The 21,060-nt window shown below is 38.0% G+C and overlaps 1 protein-coding gene across 1 annotated transcript in view; it reads right to left on the minus strand.

Moving 5' to 3' along the window:
- The window catches only part of CYYR1 (cysteine and tyrosine rich 1), a 121,628-nt gene extending 102,411 nt beyond the window's left edge, over nucleotides 1-19,217 (minus strand). Inside the window, exons 1-2 of the mRNA XM_006157708.3 lie at nucleotides 18,689-19,217; nucleotides 11,378-11,480 (exon numbers count right to left, since the gene is read on the minus strand). Coding sequence (XP_006157770.2) covers nucleotides 11,378-11,480; nucleotides 18,689-19,118 — 533 coding nt within the window. The 5' untranslated portion in view covers nucleotides 19,119-19,217. The remainder of the gene's footprint in view (nucleotides 1-11,377; nucleotides 11,481-18,688) is intronic.
- Between the last annotated feature and the right edge of the window lie 1,843 nt (nucleotides 19,218-21,060).

Consider the following 21,060-nt stretch of genomic DNA (forward strand, 5'->3'; position numbering starts at 1 on the left):
AGTTCATGGAAAATATGCACTATGAAAAAATAATGCATAGATTTCAAAGATAGGCCTCCCCTCATTCCACATATTAAAATAGAACTCATCCTCCTCTGAACCTAAGCAGAAACTTTAGAATTAATATGGATTTGTTCCTGTTATTCAGCTCAATTGTAGTGCCCCATTCCATCTGTTCTAAAATTTTGATATCTTAGGCTGGCAGGTAGAGCAGTGGTTAACACTGTTTATTAGGAAGTGTATCCCACACAGTTGGCTATAGTTTGAATCCTGGCCCAATGGCTTGAAAAACTTACCAAGCTTGTGTGTGTGTGTAGGTGCCCCCAAATCCTGATAGGACTGAGAAATGGAGAAGAGAATAAAAGAGGACCACCTCCATCAGAGGTCCTTTTTCTCGCTTGCAAAATCACATGTTCCCTAGCAATAAAATAGTAATTGTAATGTCAAAGTTTTAATCTCTTCTATGACTTCAGCCTGTAGCACAGACTGTTGTCAAATAGTACTGACCTTCCGTAGCCAGGATGCTTGGAGGATGGGCAGCATCAGCATTGCCTGGAAATTTGTTAGAGATGCATATTTCAGGTTCCACCCAGACCTATCAAACTAGAGTCTGCATGCTAACAAGGCATCCAGGAGATTCCATTATGACCATCATCAAACTCTTCTATTGCTTTCTTGTTTCTTAATTTAAGAATCTTTGAACATATAAAAATTGTAGATAATATAAAACCTTCATGTATTCTCAACCCAGATTTATTACATGTTAATAATTGCTTCATATGTTTAATTTTTTTTCTTTTAGAGAGATTTTTGCTATAGGGTGCATGTAGCTTGCCAGAGCGACAAAGATAGACAGAGACAAAAAGCAAGAAGTCATCCTCTGGGGAGGATGGCCATGCTACAATCCTTTACCCTCCATTCTCCTCTCAGGACTTGGGCATGCACACACACACACACACACACACACACACACACAGCATGAGTTTCAAGCTGCCGAATTCGGAACTTGAACCATGGTTAACCATGTGGGAGTCCAGCGATGTAACCATTACACCATCTGCTGGTTCCAGATGTTTAATTTTTTAAACAATAAAATATTGTAGTTAGTTGAAAGCCACTTCCCTACATTTTTCTCGAGGGTGACTGACTAGGCCCAGTTTTCCTGGGACCATCTGAATTGCAGCACTGAAAGTCTTGGAAACCCCTCAGTCTTAGGCAATGCTGAAATTCATTCATACTCTTCTCTCCCTCATATATTTACATGTTCATCACATGTACAATTAGCAAAATAATATGAAAAACTATTTAACACACTAAGTGCTTAGCTTTACGCAAATAGAATCATGCTTTACACATTCTTCCGGTTTTCCTTTTTATTTTTTTAGTTTTGTTATAGGGTGCATTGCTCAGCTGAGCCAGATAGAGAGAGAGAGAAAGAGAGAGAGAGAGAGATAGAGAAAGAGGGGAAGTGAGAAGACAACCTCCAGGAAGGGTGACCATGCTGCCATCTCTTCTCTACTCGCCTCTCAGGATTTGGGGCATGCAAGCACATGTACCTGGTGTGTTTTAAAGCACCAGCTCCAGGACTTGAACCATGGAGTCAGCCATATGAGATCCAGCTACCCTAACCACCACACCACTGGTTGGTCCCACATTCTTCTTTAGTTAGCTCTTTTTCATACACCATGGGCAGTTTTGAGCTTTACTATAATAATGTGTTAATATGCATTGCTATATCTGATTCCATTGTATGAATATACTCTAATTTATTTATTCATTCTCTTCTGATGGAAATTGAGGTTGTGTCAATGTCTTATTATTTTAAATAAGCTGCTAAACAACATTGCAAATGTGACCTTGTGCATATCTGGGGATTTTCTAGGGAATATATCTAGAAGAGGTACCACTAAGTCCTAAAGTAGGTCCTTTTTTTGGCTTTACTGTATGGGGTCAAATGGCTCTCCATTACATCCTTCATGTCCCCACTTAAAATGTTAAGAACCGTGCTGTGAGAATTCTGCTGCGTTGTCAGCCTGCTGGGTGTAGGACGTATTTCATTGTTTTCAATTACTTTCCTTTGCTTTAATTAGCCAGGTGGAGCAGCTTCCATATGTTCATGACTCTTCCAGTTTTCTGCTATATTCCTTACTCTGTGCAAAGGCATGGCCTCTTTACCTACTGAAGCATTCTAGATACTGATCCTTTATTGTCATATGAATTATAAGTATCTTCTCCAAGTGACAGATTTTTTCTTCACATATTTATCTACCAATTCTGTTGCCCCATTTATTTAATTTTTTAAATTAAGATGTAATTCACTTACTATAAAATTCACCATTTTAAAGTGTATAGTTTGGTTATTTTTAGTATGTTTCTCCTTTCACTTTATTTTTTTAGAAAGGATTCTTCCTTTTAAAAATTAAAATGCTTGGGAACCAGCAGTTAGTGTAATGGCTATGTCGCTGGACTCCCACGTAGTCGACCGCAGTTCGTGTCCTGGACCTGGTGGCTTAAAACTCACGCTGGGCGCGTGTGCGTGAGTGCCCAAGATCCCAAGAGGAGAATGGAGGAGAAGGGATTGCAGGGTGACCATTCCCCTCTGGGGGAGTGATTTCTCGCTTTCTGTCTCTATGTCTCTCTCTGTCTGGCGAGCGCACGCGCCCTATAGCAAAAATTTCTCCAAAAAAAAAAAATTAAAATGCTTGCTTCTTGCATCTATGTACAGTGTGATAGGAGTGGATTTTTAATGTAAAGTGATGGATTGACCTGTTTAATGTTTATCCATCAAAATACCTAATGGTCTTAGCATCATTTAGTCAAAAGTCCACCTATCTCCACTGGCTTGTAATGCCTTCTCTGTCATCAGGTTCCCATAAATACATGTCTGTTTCCACGCTCTCCATTCTTGCCTTTTGTCTGTGAACTCGTACCCCCCCATTTACTCTCGGTAGCTGTATAATAAATCGGGATATCTGTAAGACATACCAGCTAGTCTTGTTCTTTTTCATAGCCATCATCTTTTTTTCTGGGTTCTTTACTGTCTTACACGAATTGTAGACCCAGTCTGTCAAATTCAACAGTAAAAGGTCCTATTGATTTTGACTGAAATTTTATTGAATAAGCGGATAGTTCAGGAAGAATTGGCATAATCCAATACTGATCTCCTTATACTATTCCTACTGACAATTTGACATCTTTCTTAATCTCTTAGGTCTCTATCATTTTGAAATTTTTACATATTTATATTACTCCATAAATGCCATGAAGATGTTATCACTAGATTTCTTACTAGGTAACTTCTGGTTTTTAATGTTGTATTTGAGAATTGTGTACATACAACATACTACCTTTTCTAATTGAGTGCTTCTGGTAAATAGGAATGAACTAAGTTTTGTATGCTGATCTTATATTTTTGGCTATGTCGCTGGACTCCCACGTAGTCGACCGCAGTTCGTGTCCTGGACCTGGTGGCTTAAAACTCACGCTGGGCGCGTGTGCGTGAGTGCCCAAGATCCCAAGAGGAGAATGGAGGAGAAGGGATTGCAGGGTGACCATTCCCCTCTGGGGGAGTGATTTCTCGCTTTCTGTCTCTATGTCTCTCTCTGTCTGGCGAGCGCACGCGCCCTATAGCAAAAATTTCTCCAAAAAAAAAAAATTAAAATGCTTGCTTCTTGCATCTATGTACAGTGTGATAGGAGTGGATTTTTAATGTAAAGTGATGGATTGACCTGTTTAATGTTTATCCATCAAAATACCTAATGGTCTTAGCATCATTTAGTCAAAAGTCCACCTATCTCCACTGGCTTGTAATGCCTTCTCTGTCATCAGGTTCCCATAAATACATGTCTGTTTCCACGCTCTCCATTCTTGCCTTTTGTCTGTGAACTCGTACCCCCCCATTTACTCTCGGTAGCTGTATAATAAATCGGGATATCTGTAAGACATACCAGCTAGTCTTGTTCTTTTTCATAGCCATCATCTTTTTTTCTGGGTTCTTTACTGTCTTACACGAATTGTAGACCCAGTCTGTCAAATTCAACAGTAAAAGGTCCTATTGATTTTGACTGAAATTTTATTGAATAAGCGGATAGTTCAGGAAGAATTGGCATAATCCAATACTGATCTCCTTATACTATTCCTACTGACAATTTGACATCTTTCTTAATCTCTTAGGTCTCTATCATTTTGAAATTTTTACATATTTATATTACTCCATAAATGCCATGAAGATGTTATCACTAGATTTCTTACTAGGTAACTTCTGGTTTTTAATGTTGTATTTGAGAATTGTGTACATACAACATACTACCTTTTCTAATTGAGTGCTTCTGGTAAATAGGAATGAACTAAGTTTTGTATGCTGATCTTATATTTTATAATTTCAGTGAATTCCATTTATTTTTACAATCTGAAAAGTATTGCTGATCATATTGTTAGTAACTAATAGCAAACTAGTTCCTTCCTATTCAATTCTTATTACTTATTTAACTTGTTGATTGTACTGGCCAGAACTCCCAGTACAATGGTAATAAGAGTGAGGATAGACATTAGCAAGTCTTATTGTTATCTTTAGGGAAGGTGGTATAACATCATACCATTAGGCATGGTGTTTGAGGTAGAATTATTTTAATTAATTTATTTTTTGTTAAGTATTTGTTAAGTTAAAAAAAATTCTTCTACTTTCCTGTTCTACAATATGTTTTAACTTTGAGTGATATATTTTATCATTTGCTTTCCCTTTGAGATTAATTTTAGAATTACTCTTCTTCAGGAAGCCCTCTCAGTAGCCGCAAGTTTGACGAATAGTTTCTCCTCTTTGTTCCACTGTATTCTGTGCTTTTCACAACAGGTTAAACTAGCTGCTAAGGACTTTGCTCCAGTAATTCTAAGCAGCTCATGGACAGGAGCCATGTTTGATTCCTGGCTATACGCCCCCGTACACACATTGTAGCTCACTGACTATCTCTGTACCTATTTGTAGATAAAATTTCCCCAGAACATGTTCTAGAAACTTCATTAATTTTTTTCCTTAAAAAAATCATGCTTCCAATAACTAGGTTCAATTCATAAAGAAAATTAGAATAGAATATGTATGTGACTGAGATAAGTTTTAGACGCCTACACATTTATTTTTGCTTGTAATAGAATAACCCAAAGTAATCACTAAGGCACAGCAGTAGTGCAAGTGCCCTGCTAGGCTAGAAGCCATATGGCAACAGCAAGTCTGGATTCCCTACAGGCCTGAAAACACAACAGGAACCCTTCTAGCACCAGGATCCTGAAGAGCTAGAGGGCTGGGCAAAGGGAATTGCAGCATGATGACACCCTGTCAAAGATGCTTCTCTTTCTCTCTATTATAAAAAATGTAATCAACCATAAATTGTCAATACATCACTTCTGAGAAACACTGACTTTCTTCTTCAATCAAACACAAGTTACATTTTAAATCATGTTTGTCTTTATTTTAACATTAATTCATCATCTTTGTGTTACTACTACAATGAAAATAAAATTCCAGTGCATTCTGATTTGCTCAGTATATATTTTTAAGATGTGTCTTTTTTTTTTTTAATTCTCACAACTAAATACCAAGGTCACTTAAATTTAATTAACTTAAAAGATGTTTTTTTTTTACCGATGCCAAAGGCCTTCTAAAATGCATTATGTTTCTGTGTTTAAGTAGCCTTATGTGTTTAATTCAGATCACTCAGCTTCTTAGTGATCACAGGACCTCAAATGCCATTAGAAAATATGAAACCTTTATCTTTTAATTCAGTTTTGCTTTCATGCATAGCATGGCTCTAAAATCACAGTTGTGATATTTATTAGCTGTCTTTGCAAAACTGCTGGTAATACATCTTTCACATTTCATTGAGAGGAAAAACTTAATCCCATCAGGATCTCCATTATTAGTTCTTCCTCTTGATATTTTTTCCCGTGGGTATTTTATATGGGCCAGATGGTGCTCTGACGAATCCTTAGACAGATCAGCATTTCACAATTGTAAGACGGAAAAACCAAAATCTACTTTTGAGTTAAGGAATTCAATTCTATATCTTATCATCTGGTTTACCATGTCCAAATGAGTCAATATTTGGTTAATATTCAATAACACACACTTATTTTTTATTTGCTTAGCATGCACACTTAACTCTCTTACTCCCATAACACAGTATCTTCAGTAAAGTCATTTTTAATTAATTTTACTGGGTAACAGTAATGAGCCACTCAACTGTACCCTCTTTTCTCTTGAATTCTACTCATTCTAAAAAGTACTCTGCAAATTGTACCTTTATGTTGAATCCACACTCTATGGAATGTCTATTAAATTTCATCAGCAGCAAAAACTTAATTGTCTCTTTCCATGTTAATCACAGAATATTTATCTTCCATGGGGAAGAATTGCTGGATAAATTGTGTGAGAATTGCTCTGGTAAGAAGTTTTTTTTAATTTTTCAAGTTAGTTTAATTCTCATTTTGAAACCTATTATGGATTCTCACCTTCAAGTAGTTGCCCTCATAGACAAAAATCTGTTAAATGAAGGAATAACTATAAGGTTATCTATTTTATCATGTGGCCTCAAATAGTGTAAAATCTCAAAGTGTGTATGTATCCCAAATCTTTCATCTATGGAATAAATAAAAACACTTCTCAGTTAGAACCTTCTCACCTTTGCCTACTGTCACAGTAGTAGCTAAGAATTTGTCCGACCTATGGACCTATGTAAAATCAGATCATTTATTTCTAGAAAATCTCTTTCTAGCTTGGTTAGAAATGACCAATAAAAATATTTCATTCAGGGTCTATCTTTTGTCTTACCTATTTATCCCCATGTTGCACTCAAACTCTATCACTTCCCTCTAGCTATCCTGAGTAACATGGGTTTTCCCAAACTGACCATTTCCTTTCTTTTATCTTGGCCTTTGAATGTGAATCTCTGTGTCTGGAATGCATTTCCCTTTCTTTGCTATGTATGTAAATATCTACTCTTCCTTCAAACGTCTGATCAAATTCCATGGTTATGAGGCTTTTCCTAAACATCTGGCTAACCAAATACACACACACACACCCCACACACACCACACACACACACACACACACACACACACACACATTTAGCGCTCTTTCAGTCCTCCAAATGCCTCATAGATGAACTCACTGAATTCAAATTGTCATCTATTTATTTTTATTCTTCTTCTTATTTTTTTTAAATCATTCATCATTTATTACATCATATCATCTGGCTCACTATGCCCAAATGAATTCCAGGATCTAATTCAGCACTACCATGGTAACTAATATTCAATGTGTATTTATAAACTATTAATCGATTGAATAGTAAACACTGGCTACTGCAAAAATTGTTCTTTAATTTTGAAAAATAACATTTTGATTCTTCTAAATTAAAGTTAGAATCTGTGACCATAATGGGCAACATTAGATTTCTTTGTTTTTAAGTTTTTGCTATAGGGTATGGTGTTCACCAGAGAGAGATGGTGGAGGAGCAAGAAATTACCCTCCCTAGAGGGGATGACTATACTGCAATCCTTTCTCCTCCAGTCTCCTTGGTACTTAGGGTGCACACACACAAGCATTTGGCATGAGTTTCAAGCCCCTGGGTCTAGGACTTGAACCATTCAGCTGGCCACATGGGATTCATTTCCTTAACCTAGATGCTACCTGCTGGCTCTAGATACACTATTTTAAAGTTTAATATTCAAAGTTTTTCATGAGACAAAAGTAAATTCACAATTTTTAGCTACAATAAGAAAAAGAGGGAATCTGAATTTATTTGCCAAAATTAACTCATATCTTAAAGTAATAAAAAGCAGAAAACTGAGTAAAATAAAACTCTTCAACTAAAAAGTGAATTAGAAATTCTCATGATAGCTTTAAACACAAATCATAGTAGTTTTCAAAATGGTTAGGACAGTTGGAGTAAACAGAATTAAGGGTTGAACTTGTCCACTCAACTCTGATTATTTTAGTTGCTGAAGGTCTGGGCTCAACAAAAAGGGTCAAGTGGACCTAAGCGTACCAGCTTATGAACAGTCTTCAATGACCCAAACTATTTCGTATTCTTTTCAGTTGATTTTAAACAAAGCTAACATTTTTATTTTTAAAACAAGCAAAAATATAAGCCAAACTATAACCAAAGTTATTCGATTATGATACATAATATCTCATTGTGCTTATTGCTTTCTTCCTTTTTACTTTTCTGGGAACGATAAATATTTAACTTTCTATTAAGGCAACTAAAATTATTTTACTTAGAAGACACCTGGAAGCTTGAGAGAGAGGAGGCATAGATTATGAGTTCCAAAACAGCAATATTTGAAAACACTTGCATAACAGAACTATTGTAAGTCTTCTTGGAATTGACTTCTTTTTCTACCTACTGCACTCCCTCCCCCTCAATCTCAAACTTAAAAAAATAAAAATGCTTTGGGTGGAGTTAAGAACTCTTTTCAAATGTTAAACAATAACTGGAAATCCTGGAAACGTATTCTTTATCCAGTGGGGAAAACACTTTAAAGTTTCTTTCTTTCTTTTTTTTTCTCTTTTCACTAAGAATTGTTTAGCAAGGGATTTATTCAGTGATTTCTTTGAATAGAAAGTTCGGTTTAACTGCATGAACTATAATGCCATTTGTGTTTATTTTCCCTTCCAAAACATGATTCTTTTTTCCAAACATAACAAGTACATAGTCCTAATAACCCAGATAAATATGTCAACTCAATGAAGTCTTTAATCAGTGTTAAAGTAGTTAAAAATCCAGAACATGTACCATAAAAACGTGAACTTCACCACAAATGTAAATCGTATGAAACACATCTCCAATTTAAAACTTGTAAAACATTCTGATTAATAAGCAATTCTGTGTTCTACACACATTTATGAGGGTGGGGACAGTCATGAGCTGAGAGTGGAGACACAATGTGCTTTGTGGTGTAGTGCGGTAGAAGAGAAGTGGGAGCAAGGCCAGCAGCCAGGGATCAGAATCACTGAGGGATGAGGTTCCTCAAATCTTTCCTGCTGGGCCACCCCAGTATCTACCTGCAATAACACCCTGGTATGTGGAGACCACCCAGAATAAAATTTAAATGTATGAGTAAAATTTAAATGTATTTTAAATTACTTTCAACACTAGAGAACAATACACAACTGTAAACACCATTATACATTTATATTGAGCATTAAAAAATTTAAAAATCATGCTAACAGTTTTCTAGTGTAGGAAGTGGGCTTATCTCTTTTTCAGCAAATCACCCATGAGGAAAATTTTAAACATTTTATTTAGTGTTACTTGCCTTTCAAAGAATGCTCAGAGCTCACCCATCATTTAGTTTATTACAGCCCGACATTTCTCTTACATCTATGATAGTTTTCAAGAGTATCCCAAAGTATCATTTTTTTTGTAAAGCACATTTCTTTTTTTTTTTAAGTTTTTATTTGGATATGATTTTAAGTTACACGAAGTTGCAAATATGATTTGAAAAGCTTCCTTTTACCTTTCATTCATGGTTAAGGTCTCTCAGTGGTCTAAGAGTAAACTCCATGTGTGAGATCCCTTTACCCCTTCAGACTTCAGAACGTACTTCTTAAAGCAAGCACACATTGTTATATAACTATCATGCAATCTTAACATCAGGACAATAACATGGCTCATAGTTTTTCGTAGCTTGGATTTTCAAACATCTTTTTGAAGACCTCTAGTATTCAGGGACATGATCCCTAGCTGATACCAGGCCCAGTATTGACTCTAGAGTTCACATGGTACCAGGTTTACTATGGAGGAAACGGAGGATGTGTTCTGAGAGGTCTCAGTGGCTACATCCTTAAAATAGCTGGGCACGTATGACTTAGTGCCTAATATCCTGTTTCCACTTGAGCCTTTGGAGGACAAGAATTAAGCAAAAACTGTTTGGGAACAGAGCAGCTTCCTGATCATTCTGATACTTAACTGAAAAAGAAAAAAGCCTGAGGCCAGAGGCCAGACTGCTGCCACTACCTGAAAGCCAGGGGGAATTCTAGTTCACGGTATTCCTGTTCCTAAGTCTTTTTTTTTTTTTTTTTTTGGAGAGGTTTTTGCTATAGGGCGTGTGCGCTCGCCAGACAGAGAGAGACAGAGAGATAGAAAGCGAGAAATCACCCCCCAGGGGGGATGGCCACGCCGCAATCCCTTCTCCTCCATTCTCCTCTTGGGATCCTGGGCACGCACACACACGCGCCCAGTGTGAGTTTAAGCCACCGGGTCCAGGACTCAAACCGCGGTCGACTACGTGGGAGTCCAGAGACATAGCCATTATGCTAACTGCTGGTCCCTATGTTCCTAAGTCTTTACCTTTCATTTCTTAATCGCATTCTTCTCTGGAGGAATTGACAAGTACACTCATTTCCAGACGTACAACTCAGAAAGTATATCCTGCTTTCTCGTTTCCCTTTGCAATTCCAAAGAAAATTCTTAAGTTATACTTGTTAATTTTTAACATTTAAGACAGTCTCACTGTGTCCTCCTGCCTTAAGACTCCTAGCTAGAATGACGTATGTGAGTCACTACATCCAACTCTATCCGTTAGTGTCTTGCTATGTTGTCCTGGCCAGCCCTAAGCTCGGGCTCCTCCTTTTCCAGCCCTAAGCATCACTGGGATTACATATGCACACCACCGTATCCACCTTTGGGGAGGACAGGGAATCAGACCCGGGCTTGCCATGTGGTCCCTACCTTGGAGCACAGCATCTTAGCAGAACATGCCAGCATGGCTGAACCAAAACGATTAATTTACGATTGGAAAATGCTTAACACATTCTATGCATACTTATTTCTTGTTGCACGTGTGGCTTGTTTTTTAATCCCTTTACATTATTCATACTTAGCTTTTCTTGGGCTCTATACCTGTTTTCTGAAATTGCTTTATATGTGTTATGTAGGAATAGAGATTTCACATCTCAGCTGTTTTGAAATCATCAGAGCTCTTTTCCCTGGTATCTACTGAAAGCATCAGAGTAACACATGGATGGCAAAACAAACTGGACATAACAAAATAACAAATTGTACCTTACAAGTCCTTCAACAAAGCAGACAATAACATTGACAATATTCAATAATCACCAAAAAAGAGACTATGGTCTACAAATTTAAGCAATGAAAGAATATTTATCTTTTATAAAACAAAGATAACTTATTTCATATATTAATTTAAACATTTTTTCAGATAATATGACACACTATATAGTGTTGTATAGTTAATGTCTCCTGGAAAAAAATTTGTCACTAACCAATCTTATTATACACAACTGTATCATAGAACTTACTGGAAATGTAAGTGGACAAGGGAGGGAGTATCAATATTGCTAACTGGGGCCAATACTCACGAGAGAATGTTCCCGATGTAGGCGTAGTAAGAGCAGCAGTAGGGCGTGGCTCCATCACAGCAGTAAGAGCTGCAGTCTTTGCCACACTGGGCAACACAGTCATCTACAAAATACAAACCTCCTGAGAGCTGCTGCCATTGTGAAATCACACTTTCCAAAAATTTTATTTTACTTTAAAAGTTATTTAGGAGTCAGCAGGTGGCATGGTGGTTAAGGCATTGGACTCCCACAGTTTGAGTCCCAGACCCAGTGGCTTGAAAATCACACTGGGCACATGCACATGCCCAAAATTCCAAGAGGAGAGTCTCAGAGAAGGGATTGGAATTTGACCATCCTCCTGGGGGTGATTTCTTACTTTCTTTCTGTCTCTCTCTGACAAGCACAAGCGTTCTCTGGCAACAACCTAAAAAAGTTTATAAAAATAAAAAATAAAAAATTTATATTTAGTTCTTCCATGAGAGAGAGAAAGAGAGAGCACTAGACTGAGAGATGGGAATTCCTCACAGGCTCCTCACATTGGGACTCACCCCCAGGCTCATCAGGCCAAGATTGCAGGTAGGGGGACATGTGCCTGGTGTGCTTATGGAGGTCCCGAAACACAAACCCAGAGCCTTTCCCCAGTGGGCCCAGATGTGTTACTATGGAGCAACCTCTTGGCTTTCTATTTCACATCATAACAGGCTAATGCTCATACTTTAGTATATTTAGATGTTGTTTGCATATTCAGAACTCTGAACATTTGCTAGGGTCTAAACTAGCCTTTCTTGCCCATTAGACTTTAATTTAAAGGTCTAAGAAAAGGTAAAGACTATTCTTCTCAAATCTTCAGCATCTAGTCCAGTAATAGGGAGTGAGGCTCAGCCACAGCGGTGGGCACTGCTGAGATCTGGGCTCCATAGTATAGGACCACACGGAAGGCCCAGGTTCCATTCCTGGTCCAGCCTAAAGATGGGGTGATTGTAACCCCAGTAATTTGGGCAGCTGAGGAAGAATGATTCCCACACGTGAGATTCTACCTTAAAAAATAAAAATAAATAAATAAATAAAAAGTCTTCGGTGTTAATTAAAGTGAGATAATAAAGTTAGCAATGGATGAATAAATCACCTAATCAGTCATTCAATTTGCCAACAGAATTTTTATGATTTTTCAAGCATTTACCAGAGATACATGTGCTTACTAGAGAAGAAAAAGAGAAAGAGGAGAGAGAGGAATAACAAGAAACCATCCCTCCATGAAGCAAGATCACACTGGAATCCCTTCTCTTCCGTTTCTCTTTCCTTTTTGGGATTTTAGGCATGCAGGCACAGGTGCCTGGCTTTTATTCTAAGCCACCAGGTTCAGGACTCAAACTGCATGGTTGTCCATGGGGTATCCAACTGGTTATTGACATGGATAATATCAAACAGGATGATTTAAAAATAATGTGTATTTTCTATGACAATAGATAATATAGTTTTCTTTTTACAACATTTATTTCCTTTATAACTAGTCTCCACACAGATATTTGCATCAAATGAGTCTGTATTCCATCAATTCATTGAGTTGGAAGATGAGTTAGTTTAGGAAAATCTCCTGGAAAATTAATTTTTGAATAATAAAGAATTTATTAATGTCAGCCTGAAGAACCAATAAGCTATAAAACAAAACTTTGTGATATGGGAAGAGATTTTATGTTTGAAAGGATATGTTGAAGATAACAAACTAAGGGACCGGCAGTTAGCATAATGGCTATGTCGCTGAACTCCCATGTAGCCGACCACGGTTTGAGTCCCAGACCCGGTGGCTCAAACTCACACCAGGCACTTGTGCGTGCATGCTCAAGATCCCAAGAGGAGAATGGAGGAGAAGGGATTGAGGCGTGGCCATCCCCCCGAGGGGTGATTTCTCGCTTTCTGTTCCTATGTCTCTCTCTGTCTTTCTGGTGAGCTCACGTGCCCTATAGCAAAAACCTCTCAAAAAAAAAAATGCTATTTTTTCCATGTAATTTTTATAAAGAAAAATTATATCAAAAACATTGGATAAAAATGATTATCACTTTTGAAATTTCCCTTTTTCACTTAAGTTATTTATGCTTTAAACGTTAAGGATACCATTGAATTATGATCAGTAGTAAATGCATCTGAGAGGTTGGTATATGAGAAGGAAAACATTACACACAGTCCAATCATTTATGTTCAAGAATCACAACAAAATAAGTAATTTCCAATTCAATTCTTGAAGGTACTATTAAGTACTAAATAAATCATATGAAACTTTTGTTTTCTTGTGGAAGTTATAACAATAGAAGTACAAAATAAATTATGTTTATGTCTACTTGCCATGTAACTTATTTATCTAAAAAGGAGAATTTGGATTTATTTTTTAATGTCAGAGGGTACACGTACTGATGAGAGAGAGAAAGAATGTCATTGTGTCTGCCTCTTCCACCCCATGGGGTACAGTCGAATGCAATCCTTATTCCTCCATTTCTCTAGCCCACCGGGATTTGGAGCGCATGCCAGGCATGTTTTCAAACTTTGAGGGCCAAGATTTGAACCAAAATTGACCATGTGAGATCCAGCTCCCAATGCACAGAGCTTAACCACTGTACTATAGAGCCAACCCTAGATTGTTTTTAAATAACCTCTCTCAAGATGACTTTTTACAAAAGCATGTGGTCAATAGGATCAGCAATTGGCATAATGGCTATGCTGCTGGACTCCCATGTAGTTGACTGCAGTTCGAGTCCCAGCCCCAGTAGCTTAAACTCATGCCGGTCGCGTGTGCACGCATACCCAAGATCCCAAGAGGAGAATGGAGAAGAAGAGATTGCAGCGTGGTCATCCCCCCTGGGGGGTGATTTCTCGCTTTCTGTCTCTCTGTCTTTCTGGCGAGCATACGCGCTCTATAGCAAAAACTTCTCAAAAAAAATTTAAAAAAAAATTACTCTTTTGTAGTTTTCTCTGGAAATTTCCATAGCTCCCATTTTTGATGCTGTTTAATTTATTCGAATATTTATATCAAGAGTTTAGCACATATTTTGTACTTCATGTTCTTAAAAGTTAGATGATGAATGAGCCATTGTCTCCACTATTCTATCAGAGTAAAACAACCAATGCGTAAATAGCTATCGGTGATTTTTTATCATCATAATCTTGTTTACATTACATTGAATCACATATAACTTTACAGTGTATTATATTTCTTTTTCCAGAAGGAATACCATGCATATCAGTCAATATAAAGACATTAAAATCCCCATTGTCCTCAAATAGCTTTTCATTATTTTTTCCCAGATTATTATTATTATTTCAATTATTTTTTTAAACAGTCAATCACTATTTATCATTTTACTTGTAAAAAGACTTTACCCAACATGAAATACTTCTCAGACCAGTCCAATTCAAGATACTATACATGTAATCATCAACAGGTAATAAACCATATCTGTGTCCCACTAATGTCATGCCTCTCTATTTGTTCTCTTGCTATCCTTCTCCATACTCTTCTCTTCTCCTGCCCTGTTCCAACTGTCTTCATCTTCACTAACTATTTTCACTGCTTTTATGCCCTCCAATATTTTGATCTCTACCACAAAGTGTGGATAGTCAGTATATATTAAGTGAATGTGCACAGTATCTTACTGTCATATCCTGGCTTGCTTCAGTCAGCAATAGATCCTCTATATCTGACCACTTTCCATCAAATGACAAGGGCTATCTGTGATTTCCGAGTGACACCCAGGAGTGACATCTTACTACACTCTCCATAAATATTAGAGATTTAACTACAAGTACAAAGATTCAATTAGAGTAATGTATACTCCAATTACTATTATTACAAGGACATGGTGTTGTCAAAATATTTTGAGCCAGCATTACAGGAAACCAAGCCCTTAATCTTATAGCCAAGAAACTTAATTATACCTGCAGCAAACATCTGGACCATGCCACACATTGTTCATTATTGTTATAGCAGTCTCCAGTGTTTTTGTCCACTTCCCAGAATTAAGCTACCACAAGGAGCAAACTTAACAGTATGGCAGACACATTAACAATCACATTTCCAAACTGAGATTTTGATCACATTTCAAAGCTCATTTTGTTATGTTAGATGTTCCTCCAGTTTACTTGAGAATAATTCTATGAAGATCAGCATTTGGACCATATAGGAACATTTTCTCATTTTGGAAAGAATGAACATTCCAATTACCAGCAGAAGACAAATAACATTACTTCTAATATCCAAGTTAATATCCCTGAAAATAGGCCAGTCTAAACTTTCTTCAGTGGCCTTTTAATCTAGAAGAAGTTCTTCAACTCACCCCTACTGGCCCCCTCCACCTTAAGGAATGTGCAACACAGGAAAAGCAATATCTGGCTTGAACACTTGCTTAGAAGGTCTCTTCTTGCTCACCACAGTTAAGGATAAGAGAGGAAGGAAAGGGAGGGGACAGAAGTCACTAGCCAAGGCCCAGAAGGTAAAACCTTGACCAAATCCTGCCTTTGTAGCTTGCAGTGGGAGTTGGATAATAATATAAACACTTCACTGGCTTTCTTTTCAAAAGTGACTCCACGGTAAAACACAATGGTTCAGGTATAGAAATCTTGCTCTGATTTGCTTCACTAAATAGAATATGAATTTAATTATTTGCCACAATAAATTCAGTTATTGACAGTGAATTTGCTCAGGGTTTTGTCCCATAAAGTTGGCAATTCATTGAAAGGGTGTCTGGACTATTTTTATTTGTGTAGTATTCTAGCATCAAACTTCTAAAAACTCACTTCTGGCTGTATGTTTTAGTTCCAATGAGACCGACTTATTCCTTGTTGCATATACACATCTCATGATTTTTGCCTTCGTTCACACCAAGTCTTACTATATCCTGCTCTGTCTCCTTGTGTCCAGGTCGTCCCTATACTTTGAAGGTCTAGTTCCTTCAAGTCTTCCTTAATTCAGTTTTCCTGAGCAAATACTGGGTTGTCAGAAAAGTCATGACAGTTTTCTATGCAAAAATGTGTCATAATTTTACAATGACACAGCATTTACCGAACTCCTTTAAGGAGCCAGGAGGTTTGCTAGTCTCTAAAGATATTTTGCTGAGCAAAGAAGAATTCATCTTCCTCATGGTACTTACACTCCTAAGTCAGCAATATGGCCTTCTCATATGAACACCTAGAGCACATGATTGTGTCCTATGATACTGCATGGAATGCTTTATCCTAGAGAGCATGACCTCTGCACTGTCAATAACTCAATCTATCTCACTCAGTATTAGTATGAAAAACTAAAAAGTCCTCGGAAATTTTGGGAATTAATGCCAAAGAGCCTATTGGCTGCACATTCCTTGTCAAAGACAGTAAGTCAACCAGCATCATTGGTTTGCCATTACGCTGTAACTTACTAAGGAGGAATTGAGAAGGAAAGAAATGAATGGAGTGAAAACTTTCTTAAGCCACCTTGTTGCTGGGCAGCTCAGCTGGCTTTCTGAGCCCTGAGCAGCTAAGGACCTGGCATAGGAGGAAGGCAAGGACAAGTGTGCAAAAGGGAAGCTTTCAGTGACCACATGGAATAAAACAAACTCCACTCAGAGGAAGAGTGTGTGTGGTTCAATGGAATAAGAGTGAGAGGGTAGTAAAATCTTTTTTTTTTTTCTATTTTCTTATTTTCCTTTTCTGCTGATAAGCAAAGGAGCTAGAAAGAATTATCATTGCTTTAAATGAATGAAATGTACTTTTAGGTAAAATTAATACCACTGCAATTGAGTCTTTATCCCTCAAATGTGTAAAACCTTATATAAGTAATAAATAAAAACATAAATAAATGTTACCAACTAATTACAATATAGATTTTCCTCATTATATAGGAAGGATATAACCTACTCTTAAAAATTTATTAGAAAACCATAAAATGGCTTTAAAATGGTCACTATTGGGCCGCCCATTGACTTGTATTTCTATAAACAACTGAAATTTATCTTTTCTTTCTTTCTGATTTTTGTTTGCTAGAGGGTGTGTGCTCTCACTGGAGAGAAGTAACAAAAGAGGGAGATAGAGATAGAGAAAGAGAAAGCATCCCCAGAGGGGTTAGCCACACCACAATCTCTTCTCCACCTTCCTCTCAGGACTTGGATATGCATATACACACACATACAGAGTGATTTTCAAGCAGCCAGGAATTCCAGCCACTCAGTTGGCCACGTGGCATCCCGCCATCTCAACCATCACACCATTGGCTGACTCTATACTGAAATTTCTATAGCTGTTATGGCGACTCCACTCTGGCAAAGTTGAATAAGAAATTCAGTTCCTTTCAATGCTCAGGGAACAATGTTGAAGACAATCTTCACTTCAGTTGCAGTATCTTTTGATACTCAAAGTATCAAAATATAAACTACAGCAGCATACATACATTTAGTATTACAGGGTCATGGGTAAGTCTGTAATTTTTGTCAGAGGAAGTTAGGGACATGAAAACATTAACCAAAGTACTTCACTTTCAGCTTGCACTGTTTAATGAATATGAACAGATGCAAAGACCACATGTGTAATTAACTGTAAATATGAATAACCAATGAAAAGCTATTTAGGGCTCCATATCAAACACAAAACAAGAAAACACACTTTCTTCACCATTAGCAAGATTCCCTGCACCTATAAGCATGCTCTTTCCCAAATCAACAGAAACAGATTAGACCCTGGAAGAACTCATGCCTCTCAAAAACCTTATATTTTGATTCAATTCATACCTCTTTCCAGTCTAGTACACTTCTACACTTGTGAATCTGCTAAAAAGAAAAAGAAAAAAAAAAGTCTAAAGCGTTTTATTCCTAAAGAGGAAAAGGAAGAATTATTCATAAAGTAGGAGGTGGAGGGAGGGGCAGTGGAAGTCGCTGATCAGTTTATTTTCAAACTCCGGCAGTACTAAACTTCAGGTGCACATCATAATTGCTCTGCTCCCACCTCAGCTCCATCCTGCACCCTCAGATTTATCTCGAGTCCTATTTACAATTGGATATATTTTGCACTCTCCAGAGGGTAAAATTCCCTAAAGCGCGGGATTATAGTTTGCAAGTTGCTTTGCCCAGTAAAAGGGGAAAGAGGGAAAGGGTAAAAAGGCCAAGTTAAAACAAAACAGGAGAAAACAAAACAACACCTCCTGAAGGTCCAGAGGAGGATTCTAGCGCTCAGGTTTCTGCTATCGCAGCCCAGCCTGTACCTCACAGTTCCCACAAAGAACCCAGTCTGCCCTGCCCTACCCGCCTTCACCCAAGCTGTGAGCAAGAGCAGCCCAAGTCCCCTGACCCTCTCCCTTCGCCTTCTTTCACTGACCTGCGTAGACAAAGATCAAGAACAACTTCGACAGCAAGACTGCCGGACTCCCGGGCCGCCTCGGCGCGCCCATCCAAGCCGGTGGCCGGCGGTTGTGCACCAGGACAGACGGACAGATTGGAGAATGGACAGGCGCGAAGAAACCGGCCAGAACAGCGAGGGAATGGAGAAGCTGGAGGGCGGTCAGGTGGATATAGCAGTGCTCCCGAGCGCGGGGTCGAGCGGAGACCTGGCCATGGCCCAGGTGGTCTTCGATGAGAGCCTGGTCCCAGCGCGTCCGGACCTGCGGCAAGGGACAGGACGGAGCTGCGGCGTGCTGTGCCCCGCCGGGCAGGCTGGGCGCTGAGGTCCCTTTGTCTCGCCCCACTGCTCGCGGGCACGCGGGAGGCAGCAGTGCTGGCGTCCTCAGCCACTGGGGCTCACGTTTCATCTCCGCGGGTGGCACAAATCGGGCAGGGGGCGGGAGTGGCCCGGACTCCTCCCCAAGCTCCTTTTTCCCCCCTCTGTAGAGTGACTGTAGGGCATGGCCTTCTCCCCACATAAGTTTTTATAACCCTTTGCTTTGGTTATTTCTATGGAGTTTGACTTCCTCTTCCAGTTAGCCTTCCTAACCATTTTTTTTCCGCTCCTAAAGTAATGAGTGAAGCACTGTTGTTTTGTTGTTGTTGTTTTAATCTTTAAGCAAATTAAAAGAAATTTCAGGATTGGACAAAGATAACAGTGAAGAAAACCCAGAAGAATTGGAAAGTACAGAAACACCGTATAGTAAAATGTTTATTATGTGTCAAATACCTGAAAAATTTCCAGTAAAATTAGAGGAAACAGAACAACCTTACGCACTGTTCTCACTATTGTTTGACCTTCTTCTGGAGCTACTGGCCTATGCAATTAGACAAGATAAAGTAAAATTGGAGATAAAATTACTGATAACATATGAAGCATGTCTATGTAGAAAGTCAACCAGTTAGTTATAATCCTCTTGTTTAAGCAGTTGATAGTTTTCTTTCCTGAAAACAAAAGTTTAGAAGGTTCAAAATGTTATCTGTGAAAAAAATGAATAAGGGACTAGAGACACTTTACTAAAAAAAACCCAGCATCATAAAGATAACAAAGTTCTATATTCTATAAATTTTGGAATTGCTCTATAGCTCATTCTATACATTTGGGACTATGACAGATCTCAATAAAAATATCAACATGATTTTTTCCAAACCATTCTGCTTCTGCAGTTTATGTGGAAAATAAACAGGTAAGAATATCCATTTTAAAACAAGAATAAGAATGGGATTGGCCTCAACAGACTTTAAATATATTATAACATCACAGTAATTAGAACAGTCTGGATTAACATTGGAATAGCTAAGCTCAATGTGAAAGAACAGAGAAACCCAAAGTAGACATAAATATGTTTAGCAATTTAATTTAGGGTTAAAAAAATCTATTTTAAAGTATCAGGGGAACTAATGAGTACTTAATGAATTATATTGCATATAGAGACTTATCTTTTTTCATAAAATCAGTTCCATGTGACTAAACTATTGAAATTTCAAGATGAATTATAAAAATATTAAATTTAAAAAATGAGAGGTTAACATTCACATCATTATGGAATAAAGAAGATCTTGTAAGCATTAAAACAAGTAAACAATAAAATAAACTATTGACCCATTTAACTATTTAAGAATAAAAACTTTCTGCATATAACATGTCAAATATTTTATTGAAAAAAAATTTATACTGCATAGGATAAACAAAGGCCCAATCTACTTACTGTCTAAGAAGCTTTAAAAAAATCAGTAAGAGGGACCAGCAGTTAGTGTAATGGCTATGTCACTGGACTCCCATGTAGTCTACTGCAGTTCAAGTCCCGGACCCAGTGGCTTAAACTCACGCTGGGCGCATGTGTGTGCGTGCCCAGGATCCCAAGAGGAGAATGGAGGAGAAGGGATTGCGGCGTGGCCATCCCCTCTGGAGGGGTGATTTCTCGCTTTCTATCTCTCTGTCTGTCTGGCCAGTGCACGTGCCCTATAGCACGTGCCCTATATATATATCAGTAAGAAAAAGACAATCAATAGAAAACTAAGCAAAGACATTAATGGACTCTCTCTACAATTTGATCATATTAACTCACTTGGTTAAAATTCAGTGGTTAATCCAGGAGGAGAGTGGAGGATGAAGGATTGTGGTGTACCATTTCCCCTAGTGGGTGATTTTTCATTTTCCTTCTCACTGTCTTTCTCTGGCAACTGTACACACCCTATGGAAAACACACACACACATACACACACACACACACACAGACACACACACAAGCACATACCTTAAAAAAATAAAAATTTTGGATCCATGATTTTTGGCAGTTAATCTCTGGG

This window comes from Tupaia chinensis, unplaced genomic scaffold (assembly GCF_000334495.1).
Source record: "Tupaia chinensis unplaced genomic scaffold, TupChi_1.0 Scaffold000557_1, whole genome shotgun sequence".
Taxonomy (NCBI): domain Eukaryota; kingdom Metazoa; phylum Chordata; class Mammalia; order Scandentia; family Tupaiidae; genus Tupaia; species Tupaia belangeri.